Source organism: Aquarana catesbeiana, linkage group LG02 (genome assembly GCF_042186555.1).
Source record: "Aquarana catesbeiana isolate 2022-GZ linkage group LG02, ASM4218655v1, whole genome shotgun sequence".
Taxonomy (NCBI): domain Eukaryota; kingdom Metazoa; phylum Chordata; class Amphibia; order Anura; family Ranidae; genus Aquarana; species Aquarana catesbeiana.
In genome coordinates, this window is record NC_133325.1 from 244271868 (window position 1) to 244284135 (window position 12268).

The 12268-nt window shown below is 41.3% G+C and overlaps 1 protein-coding gene across 2 annotated transcripts in view; it reads right to left on the reverse strand.

Annotated features, from left to right (window-relative positions):
- Positions 1-2956: 2956 nt before the first annotated feature.
- The window catches only part of OBI1 (ORC ubiquitin ligase 1), a 54322-nt gene continuing 45010 nt past the window's right edge, over positions 2957-12268 (reverse strand). For both annotated transcript variants that reach the window (XM_073614354.1, XM_073614353.1), the window contains one exon: positions 2957-4495. In XM_073614354.1, coding sequence (XP_073470455.1) covers positions 3124-4495 — 1372 coding nt within the window. In that variant the 3' untranslated portion in view covers positions 2957-3123. The remainder of the gene's footprint in view (positions 4496-12268) is intronic.

The following is a 12268-nucleotide window of genomic DNA, read 5'->3' on the forward strand; positions in this document are numbered from 1 at the left end:
CTACTGGCTATGAACTTCCTTATTTTAGTCCGGTGTACGTCATCACGTACGAATCCGTCGGACTTTTGTGTGGTCGTGTGTAGGCAAGTCCGTTCGTTAGAAAGTCTGCTGCAAGTCCGCCGAAAGTCCGCCGGAAGTCTGTCGGACAGGCTGTCGGACTTTTGTAGACGAAAAGTCCGACCGTGTGTACGCGGCATTACTCTCTCATACTGGTCACTGGAAGTTCAACATGGCATCTCACGGCAAAGACCTCTCGGAGAATCTGAAAAAAAGAATTGTTGCTCTACATAAAGATGGCCTAGGCTATAAGAAGATTGCCAAAACCCTGAAACTGAGCTACAGCAGGGTGGCCAAGACCATACAGCGATTTAACAGGACAGATTCCACTCAGAACAGGCCTTGCCATGGTCGACCAAAGAAGTTGAGTGCACATGCTCAGCGTCATATCCAGAGGTTGTCTTTGGGAAATAGACATATGAGTGCTGCCAGCATTGCTGCAAAGGCTGAAGGGGTGGGGGGTCAGCCTGTCAGTGCTCAGACCATACACCGCACACTGCATCAAATTGGTCTACATGGCTGTCATCCCAGAAGGAAGCCTCTTCTAAAGATGATGCACAAGAAAGCCCAGAGTTTACTGAAGACAAGCAGACTAAGGACATGGATTACTGAAATCATGTCACGTGGTCTGAGACCAAGATAAACCTATTTGGTTCATATGGTGTCAAGCATGTGTGGTGGCAACCAGGTGAGGAGTACAAAGGCAAGTGTGTCTTGCCTGCAGTCAAGCATGGTGGTGGGAGTGTGGTCTGGGGCTGCACGAGTGCTCCCAGCACTGGGGTGCTACAGTTCATTGAGGGAACCATGAATGCCAACATCTACTGTGACATACTGAAGCAGAGCATGATCCCCTCCTGTTGGAGACTGGGCCGCAAGGCAGTATTCCAACATGATAACGACCCCAAACACGCCTCCAAGATGACCACTGCCTTGCTAAAGAAGCTGAGGGTAAAGGTGATGGACTGGACAAGCATGTCTCCAGACCTAAACACTATTGAGCATCTGTAGGGCAACCTCCAACAGGTGAAGGAGCGCAAGGTCTCTAACATCCACCAGCTCCGTGAAGTTACATAGTTACATAGTAGGTGAGGTTGAAAAAAGACAACCTATGTGTGTGATTATATGTCAGTATTACATTGTATATCCCTGTATGTTGTGGTCATTAAGGTGCTTATCTAATAGTTTCTTGAAACTATCAATTCCTATTGTGGGGTCACCAGTACGATATTTGTATATTGAAATCATATCCCCTCTCAAGCGTCTCTTCTCCAGAGAGAATAAGTTCAGTGCTCACAACCTTTCCTCATAACTAATATCCTCCAGACCTTTTATTAGCTTTGTTGCCCTTCTTTGCACTTGCTCCAATTCCAGTACATCCTTCCTAAGGACTGGTGCCCAGAACTGGACAGCATACTCTAGGTGCGGCTGGACCAGAGTCTTGTAGAGTGGGGGAATTATTGTTTTAGCTCTGGAATTGATCCCCTTTTTAATGCATGCCAAAATTCTGTTTGCTTTGTTAGCAGCAGCTTGGCATTGCATGCCATTGCTGAGCCTATCTACTAGGACCCCCAGCTCCTTTTCCATCCTACATTCCCCCAGAGGTTCTCCCCCCAGTGTATAGATTGCATTCATATTTTTGCCACCCAAATGCATTATTTTACATTTTTCTACATTGAACCTCATTTGCCATGTAATTGCCCACCCCATTAATTTGTTCAGATCTTTTTGCAAGGTTTCCACATCCTGCGGAGAAGTTATTGCCCTGCTTAGCTTAGTATCGTCTATCGAACCCAGGGGGACTACACTACCCTGACCATTTCGAGTACTCCCCGTTTATCACCACCCTCTAAACTCACCAGTGTAGCCAGTTATCAATCCATGTACTCACCCTATGGTCCATGACAACGGACCATATTTTGTACAGTAAACGTTTATGGGGAATTGTGTCAAATGCTTTTGCAAAATCCAGATACACCGCATCTACGGGCCTTCCTTTATCTAGCTGGCAACTCACCTCCTCATAGAAGGTTAGTAGATTGGTTTCGCAAGAACGATTTTTTATGAATCCATGCTGGTTACTGCTAATGATACTGCTCTCATTACTAAAATCTTGTATATAGTGCCTTATCATCCCCTCCAAGAGTTTATACTATTGATGTTAAGATAACTGGTCTAATTCCCAGGGATGTATTTTGGGCCCTTTTTAAATATTGGTGCTACATTGGCTTTTCTCCAATCAGCTGGTACCATTCCAGTCTGTAAAAATTAGGAACAACGGTCTGGCAATCACTTGACTGAGTTCTCTAAGTACCCTCGGGTGCAAGTCATCATGGATGAATGGAAGAGGACTCCAGTGGCAACCTGTGAAGCTCTAGTGAACTCCATGCCCAAGAGGGTTAAGACAGTGCTGGAAAATAATGGTGGCCACACAAAATATTGACACTTTGGGCCCAATTTGGACATTTTCACGTAGGAGTGCACTCACTTTTGTTGCTGCGGTTTAGACATTAATGGCTGTGTGTTGAGTTATTTTGAGGGGACAGCAAATTTACACCGTTATACAAGCTGTACACTCACTACTTTACATGGTAGCAAAGTGTCATTTCTTCAGTGTTGTCACAAGGTATAATAAAATATTTACAAAAATGTGAGTGAACTCAGTTTTGTGAAATACTGTATCATCACAACTACTTTGTGCATCCATGTGGATTATACCTTGTTTTGTTTTTTTCAGGACTAATTGGGCTTTCATTTGAAGGTAAACGATTATGGATATCGCTAGCTAATATTTTTTTTTTTTTTTTGGACAGAGTGGGGAAGCGAGAGGCATTTCGTGTACCACAGTAACACAATACTAAAATGCTGATCAAACTATAAAATCCAAATAATTTCAAAACCGTTAAAAAAACATTTTATTACAAGTTAAAAGTAAAGTAGTATAGAAAAATAGATGTGTATCAAATTCTGTGTGTTTTAAAAAGAGCAGTCACTGGATATTTTACAAGAATATTCAGCTTCTAAATCAATCACGCCAATTTATATTGACGTGTGAGGGAGGATGCAGGTTCAGCGTTTGGAGGATTTTGAAGGACTGTCATTACTTCGGTTCAGTAGCTTTCGTTTTGCTGGAGGACTTCCACAGTAGATTTGCGGAAGAGAGGAAGATAGATCTGCTGGCTCGGAAATATATCCCGGAAGGAAGACCTTATCAGAATAAGCATGAGGTCTGACTTCTTCTTGACAAGGTAAATTATTTGAGTGCAAATGGTTATTAAAATCTATATTATACCCATCAGTAGATGACTGAGCCATAAACAAATCTGCTTGCTCTTCATTGTCGGCTAAAGAAGAGGACAGTGAGTTGAACAGACTGCTTTCATGATGATGAGACAGTGTAGTTTTTTCAGAAGATTCACACATGTGGACTGGAGAGTCACTTTGAAACTGTTTGACCCAGTCTGGTGTCAAACAGGGAACACTTGTATGAGGAAGATTTTCTTGGCTTTCCAGGTGAGACACCGCTATATTGGGATCAACACTGTCATAATTTAAGTTTACATCTGCAGTGTTTTCATGTGAGGTCCCAGCCTGGTTTAAGTCTTCTCCACTTATACTGTGTAACCTGCTTAAAAATTGATCTGCCGCATTTCTCCCTTGTTTTCTGAGCTGTAAACTATTGTCTGCCTTTTCAGAATTCTTGTCCTGGGAGTCTTCTTTAATATGACAAAAATGTGGAAATACAGCATTTGTTTGCCCAGGTTGTGCTGCTCCATCAGCACTATTTGCATTGTACTCACCACCTGCAGGAGCCAATCTGCCAAGTTCTCGCCTCCGAGGCAAATCATCAAACACTAATTTTCGAAGGTATGTTAGTGGCTTTTTTAAATTTGTATTGCTGAGAGAGCTAGTTTTGCAGTTTGGTGTGTTCAGCTGAAGAGAGCTAAAAGGTAAGGACGAAGAAGGGCTACCCAGGTCCTGGGACATTGAAACCATGATCTTACTAGGACTATCTCTATCCAAGCTAGTTTGTTCCTCGTCATTCAAAACAGTGGTATGTAAACCAATTTTCCGTTTAGGTGAGCCAACAGTTTTAGATTGTGTTAGCTTTAATCTAACCGAAATGGGGCAAAGGCCTTTGGAGTCATCAGAATAGATTCCATCATCCTTGCTGTACTTCGGAAATGATTTGGCAGTGCTAATATCTTGACAGACGTGACTAGTTGCAGCTCTGACAGTATGTTCTTCCATGAAGGCAGTATTTCCACACTGAGATTTTTCCATTTGCTTATCCTCTGGTGGCCTTTTCAGCTGCACAATCTGCGCTTCCAGTTCTTCTATGTATTGATCACTCCTCTCTAGAGCTTTTTTGAGTCTGCTCATCTCTCTTTCATACTGATCTACTTTAGCTTGCAATGCAGCCACTGTAAATCGTCCAAATCTGAAAGCAGAGAACAAACGAAAGACAGAAAGTTTAATCTCAAATCTGGAAAGACTGATAAAAAGAGAGCCTTACAAAAGATACTCAGGAATATTTAATAAGAGTCCCTTCTCACTATGAGAACATCCAATACAAACTGCCCAGAAATTATTTGCATCAAACGTAATACATTTTTAAAACAGCACTGTCCACAGCGGTCAGGATTTGAATGAAGGCAAAAAAAAAAGTTCAGGAATAACAGATTACAACACAAAAAAAAAAAATATAAAAAAAGTTTTGCAAAATAATTAGGATTGCAACTTGGACCTAACATATTAAAACTGCTTTAATATTGTAGAACTGATTATTTCTTCTTCACAACACAACTTCCAATAATTTTTTGAGGAGTAACCCAAATAATCTCCTAGATTGTATAGTCCAAACGAGCAGGGCCCTCTGATTCCCCCTGTAATGAGTTGTATTGTAACTGTACTGTCTATCCTCATGTTGTAAAGTGCTGCGCAAACTGTTGATGCTATATATGCATTAAAGTGGAAGTCCAGCCTAATACTTAAATTCTCCCCTGCAATCATTAATGTGAGCTAAGTTCACACTTATGCCTCAAAATGAAAAAAAATCCCAGTTTTAGTTATATATACTTTATTTTGTAGTATTCAGTGCCGTCACATGACTTCAATTCTACTTCCTTTTGAGTCTGAGAGCAGCCAGTGGGTGTGGTTACTGAAAGCTAATGACATCACTTCCAGGGAGGAACACTGTTCCTGTGTAGGCAGTAAGGGTATACAGGATGGGAGGAGCTAATCATAGGTTCCTGCCCAGTGTTCTCTCATTGTACATCCTAATTCATGAAAAAATGAAGAAAAAGCCCCATCCACACAGGACACGGGGGGGTTGGGCTGGGAGGTGTAGTGCACATATACAGTATAGCCGTGCACAGGAGAAGGGAGCTGGACATGGTGTGGGATGACTGTCAGTGTAGCTGGAAGTGCTCTGGGGTCTCAGCTCACAGTCTACAATGATCATAGTACAGGCAACCACACTTATGCCCTGTACACACGATAGGATTTTCCGACAACAAAATCCGTTTTTTTTACTGACGGATGTTGGCTCAAACTTGTCTTGCATACACACGGTCACACAAATCTTGTCGGAAATTCCGAATGTCAAGCACGCGGTGACATACAACACATACGATGAGCTGAGAAAAATGAAGTTCAATAGCCAGTGCAATGCTTCTGCTTGATTCCGGGCATGCGTGGAACTTTGTGAGTAGGAATTGTGTACACACGATCGGAATTTACAGCAACGGATTTTGTTGTCGGAAAATTTGAGAACCAGCTCTCAAATTTTGTGTGACAGAAATTCCGTGGAGCCTACGCACGGTTGGAATTTCCAACAACAAGCTCCTATAGAACATTTTCTGTCGGAAAATCCTATTGTGTGTACGGGGCATAAGGGTCTGTTTCCACTAGCGGGACTTGTAATGTGACTTTGGACACAAAGTTGCATGACAAGTTACAGCCCATTGATTTCAATGGCACCCGTTCCCATCTATGCAACTTTGAAAATCAGCATCTTTGAAAAGGTACATTTATCTCTATGTGAACTGACTCCTACCATTGGGGTTTAGTTGGACTTTTATTTACATTTATTTATTTGTATGTTTTGGATACTTATGTTCATTCTTTAACTATATTAATTCATGGCACGTTATTGAATAAGCACACTCTTATTTTTTCCATAAACATTTGAAATACACACATTTTTGTGTGTTCCTTTTTGCCGTCACATACTAATATATGCATATTTGATAACTGGCAGGTCCTGTGAACACACCTAACGCCCTTAAAATCACCAGTTTCCATATACATGTTGACCTAGTTGTGTCATACATGTACAGAATTGTAGTCTTCTTTGTTTCTTTTACTTATACTTACATATAGTGTTTGTATAATAATCTTCTATAATAGTGTTTGTATAATATTCTTCTATAATAATGATTAAGCAGTTTGGATGTGTGAAATGCGTCTACATGACAAAACATCTGGTGTCCTGGTGTATCCTGGTGAATTTCAATAAAGGCACATTTTGGAACCTTTGGCGGGCCGGGGATAGCACCCCTATTCAGTTCCAATAGGGTCATTGTACACACCTGGAGTGGCAGATTCTTTTTCTTGACTTAAGAGAAAAAGCCTTCTGTGTGCAGCAGGCTCCCTAATACTTACCTGAGCCCCATCTCGATCCAGCAATGTTGCACGAAAAACATGGTTGGCCATTGGCTCCCACTGCTGTCAAAGTCAGTGAGCCAATGAGGAGAGAGAGGGGGCGGCGCTGAGCAGTGGCTCTGTGTCTGAATGGACAGACAGAGCAGAAGCTCAGCTCGGGTGCCCCCATAGCAAGCCAATTGCTGTGGGGCACTCAACAGGAGGGAGGGGCCAGGAGTGCGGGCGAGGGACGCGAGAAGAGGAGGAACTAGGCTGCTTTGTGTAAAACCATTACACAGAGCAGTTAAGTAGAACATGTATGTTATTTTTAAACAAAACAAAAAAAAGAAGGAAGACTTTAGTATCACTTTAAAAAGACAAACTGAAGTCTCAAAACTTTTTACAGCTTTATAATCATATATCACCACATTCTATGATTTGTGACTTTTTCTGCTTGGAAATTGCCTAAAATGCCCCTCAATCCTGTGCTCTATGCTACATATAGTACTTAGTAGGTGAGGTTGAAAAAAAAACACCTGTCTGGTTGTATGTCAGTATTATGACTGTATGTTGCGGTCGTTCAGGTGTGTATCTAATAGTTTTTTGAAACTATCAATGCTCCCCGCTGAGACCACCACCTGTGGAAGGGAATTCCACATCCTTGCCGCTCTTACAGTAAAGAACCCTCTACGTAGTTTAAGGTTAAACCTCTTTTTCTTCTCATTTTAATTATTGGCCATGACTCTTGTTAAACTCCCTTCCGCAAAAAAGTTTTATCCCTACTATGGGGTCACCAGTACGGTATTTATAAATTGAAATCATATCCCCTCTCAAGCGTCTCTTCTCCAGAGAGAATAAGTTCAGTGCTCGCAAACCTTTCCTCATAACTAATATCCTCCAGACCCTTTATTAGCTTAGTTGCCCTTCTTTGTACTCGCTCCATTTCCAGTACATCCTTCCTGAGGACTTGTGCCCAGAACTGGACAGCACACTCTAAGTGCGGCCGGACCAGAGTCTTGTAGAGTGGGAGAATTATCGTTTTATCTCTGGAGTTGATCCCCTTTTTAATGCATGCCAATATTGTTTGCTTTGTTAGCAGCAGCTTGGCATTGCATGCCATTGCTGAGCCTATCATCTACTAGGACCCCCAGGTCCTTTTCCAACCTAGATGTGTAACAGCATCACATGTGTCTTCACACTTGTGGGTGTGACCATTTCTGTTACACAGTGCAAGAGGTCTAATGCCGCGTGACAAAAAAAGTTAGACAGAAGCTTTTCTTCGTCTATTCCAATTGTGTGTGTGCCTCATCAGACTTTTTTCTCGAAAATTCTGACGGACCTAGAAATGGAACATGTTCTAAATATTTCCGACGGAACCAATTCCTATCGGGAAAACCACTCGTCTGTATGCTGTTCCGACGGACCAAAAACGACGCATGCTCTGAAGCAAGAACGAGACAAAAGCTATTGGCTACTGGCTATTGAACTTCCTTTTTCTAGTCCTGTCGTACGTGCTGTATGTCACCGCGTTCTTGACAATCGGACTTGACAATCGGTGTGATCGTGTGTACACAAGACAGTTTCAGCAGAATTCCGTCGGAACAACCTTCAGAGTTTATTCCGACGGGAAAACTGGTCGTGTCTATGCTGCATAACACTTCTGTATATTGGACTGCATGGTTATATTTAGAAACCCAAATCAACTGTTGTAACAGTGCACTGACCTAGGTCCTTGCAAAGAAAAAATTCACGTTACAAAATTAATATGCCCTACTCCTTTAATAAATACATAGTTACAGTTTTGTTTACCTTAATTCATAGAAAGTGTTAAGGCTAAAAAAAACAAAAAAAAAAACACTTTAAAACACTTTAACCGGTTCCTGACAAACCGCTGCAGTTGTATTGCGGCAGGTTGTCTCTCCTGCGCGAATCGCCGTCATTGTACGTTGGGCGCGCACGCGGCAATCTGTAGGCACGCATGCCCATTTGCTAGTGGCGGAGCCAATCAGCAGGTTCGGCAGACTCAATGTCTGCCGGCCACCAGTGAACGCTTCAGAGAGGCAGAACGGGGATCTGCCAGTGTAAACAAAGCAGATCCCCATTCTGTCAGGGGAGTAGAGTGAGATTGTCTGTTCCTAGTGATTAGGAACAGCGATCTCTCTACTTCCTATCAGTCCCATCACCCCCCAGTTAGAAACACCTCCCAAGGGAACATTCAACCCCTTGATCGCCCCCTAGTGTTAACACCTTCCCTGACAGTGTCATTTATACAGTAATCAGTGCATTTTTTATAGCATTGATCGCTGAATAAATGTCACTGGTCCCAAAAAAGTGTCAAAAGTGTCCGATTTGTCCGCTGCAATGTTGCAGTTCCGCTAAAAATCGCAGATCACCGTCATTACTAGTAAAAAAATAATAAAAATGCCATAAATCTATCCCCTATTTTGTGGACATGATAAGTTTTGCGCAAACCAATCAATATACGCTAATTGGGATTTTTTTTACCAAAAATATGTAGAAGAATACATATTGGCCTAAACTGATAAAGAAATTCGTTTTTTTTTTTACATTTTTTGGGATATTATAGCAATAAGTAAAAAAAAGGTTTTTCTTCAAAATTGTCGCTCTTTTTTTGTTTATAGCGCAAAAAATAAAAACCAAAGATTTGATCAAATACCACCAAAAGAAAGCTCTATTTGTGGGGAGGACATCAATTTTGTTTGGCACAACTGCGCAATTGTCAGTTAAAGCGACGCAGTGCCGTATCGCATAAAATTGCCTTATCAGGAAGTGGGTAAATCTTTCCGGAGCTGAAGTGGTTAAACAGGTCACATACTATTAACCTCTGAATTCTAAAAAAAAAAAAAAACACTGGTAAAATCTAAATAACCCTTAGTACTAGCATGTCCCGCTCTCTCTCGCTCTCTGAAAAAACACAGGGTTCACCTTCATAAACTGCAGCATAAGAGGAAGGCTGCACAGCACACATTTATGTGATACGATGGGCAGACACAGAAACCCTACACAAAACATCAAAATCATAGAATTCATTTTTATAAGGTAAACTGAGTTGCCTTATGGAATTCAGCTTAATTGCAAGGTTTCCCTTTATAGTGTTAGCACTTTATTGATTGACTGCACTTGTTGCTTAGAGCTGTTCTTCAAAACTTACGCAGACTCTACGCTCTTTGTACTCAATATGAAAAACGAAATTCATTTAAAAAAAAAAAAAAAAAAAAAAAAAGGATCTACCTGGAGTTAAAAAAGCCGTACAAAATTAGTTTCCAAACCTGAAATTTAGGCCACCACTTTAATGTGGAGCACAGTGTTTAATTTACATTTTCTTTGTAATTAGAAGGAATGGATGCTGGAAGAGAACACTTCATTAGCTAACAGGAACAGAAAGTATTAATGAAGTACATACAAAAAAGATTTGGGTTTCACACTTTCCACTGGTATTCAGCACCACTAAAAGCAACACATCAATGAAATAATAAATCAAACACCATCAGTTTTTCCTTTGTCCTTTTTTTCCTGAAAGCCCTTGTGTATAAATCATAGTAAAATCTGCATAATTTATATCTGTAGGCTAATTACAGCTTAGTCATTAATATCTTTAATTAAATCAGAATGTGAAAACATTCTTAATTAATGTTAGTGAAATGATCTTAAAGAACCAGTGAGAGTACTTGAGTAAATGCAGCCAGAGGAATTCCTCAATATCAGAAACCGAATAATGAAAATGTGAGAAAGGATACAAACTAATGCAGCCTTTACACCAATGTAGACTGCTGCATACCTGCAGACTGATGCTAGAGAGGAATAGGGTAGCTTCCACTGTGGATGGTTTCTGAAGGTTCAAGTCACTGACTGGGAACAAGCATTGCATATCATGTGATATATCAGGGTGGCTGGCACTCTGCTGTGGGTGGGTGGATGCTGGCTGGCGTGTCCTCTTTGGTACAGCCATTCCGTGAGGTGCTGTGTCCGAGGCGGAGACCTTTGCCCTACCCAGATAGAAGCCAGGACTCAGACAGACTGTCAGAACATTTGCAGGCCCAGAGTGCGGGCCTCCATGCACTGGGCCTGCAGTGCAAAACCTGAGTCCTGGCTTCTTCTAGTCGGGCTTGTGACCCAGTGGGCCCTTAAAGGATGGCTGCTATGGCAGGGGAAGAACAATATCGGTAAGTTTGTGACCGATATGGATTCTTTTAAAAAAAAAAAAGTGAATACCGACCCACAACAACCGGCTGCACCGATAATCGGTTGACCCCTAGTTGGGACATGCTTCTCCTATCACTCAACAGGCAGCGAGGAAGGACAACAACCTTAGAGCTTGCATCAAACCTGTAATGGCAACTCCCATAGTAGGACATTTTAGGGCATACTAGGGCAATACCATGTTCGTTAAATTGTGTTTTTTCTGCACACTACCACGCATATATGGTCTTGTATGGCAGTGTGCGGTGTGCAGAAAAAACGCAGCTAATGGTCAAAACATGCCCTGAAGGAATATGTCACAAAGTGACATATGTTACAGCAATTCCAGTTGCTGAGCAACTGACCTTTGGCAACATCTTGAACTAGCTAAAGAATTGCTGTTTTTGGTAGCTGCTGGAGTCATCCATTGGAGCTAATGATCATGTACAAAATAGCATTCTGCATCGCCAAAATAATAACAATAAATATTCTTTATTAGGAATAAAACCATATCCCAAATGAAGGACCAACACCAGTCATCAATTAATGTAATCAGCTGCTGGAAAAACTCAGCACAAGTCACCAAATATAGGCACTCCTATAAAGGCCTGAATATAAGTAGTTGCCTGTATAAGAGGCAAGATGGTTTCTCCATGGGTAGCTGAAAAATAAACATTAAGGTGACATGTTTGGTGGGAAGTGTCTGGTGGGCCATTGTTGCATTGTCAGGAGAGGTTGTGGTTGCACAAACAATTCTCCAAAGAAAATTTCATCCAAGTGTCATGTGCCTGCATCACGTTACCAACTTGAGCATCTGCATCGATTTCTCCTAGTTTGCCTATTTTGAAATAAGAAGAGACCAGCAGGATCGTGTGACCTGATTTTAGAAAACTATTTTATGATACTTTCACAGTAAATCTTTCTAAGTGGAAGTAATGCCTGATGTGTCGCTCCAGGAGTTTCTTTATTGATGTGGGTCTTTTTTTCTGGGGTCATATCTTGTTAATAAAAAAAATAAAATGTATGTTTCAGTTAAACTAGTGTAAATTGTGTTGATAAGAGCATTCTGTTATCTTCACAAATGCACACAAGGGTAAACAAAGATCAGCCCTAGGAGCCAATCAAATTCAGCTGTATGCGCATCTGCTAAAGGGGTGCATTTTGACCAAGCTTTGCTGCAGTGAACATTGGAAATCCAGCTGCACGGCCAGGTAGAAGTGCTGGGATCACAAGATTAGCTAAAGAAAATTACAAACATGGGAAAACAGATATCATATACAGTATGTATTCTAGCTGTGTCGGATACCAACTTTTATACTGCTTTATTTGTAAATACTAATCTCAATATATTCAAATGTGTTTCTTCCTT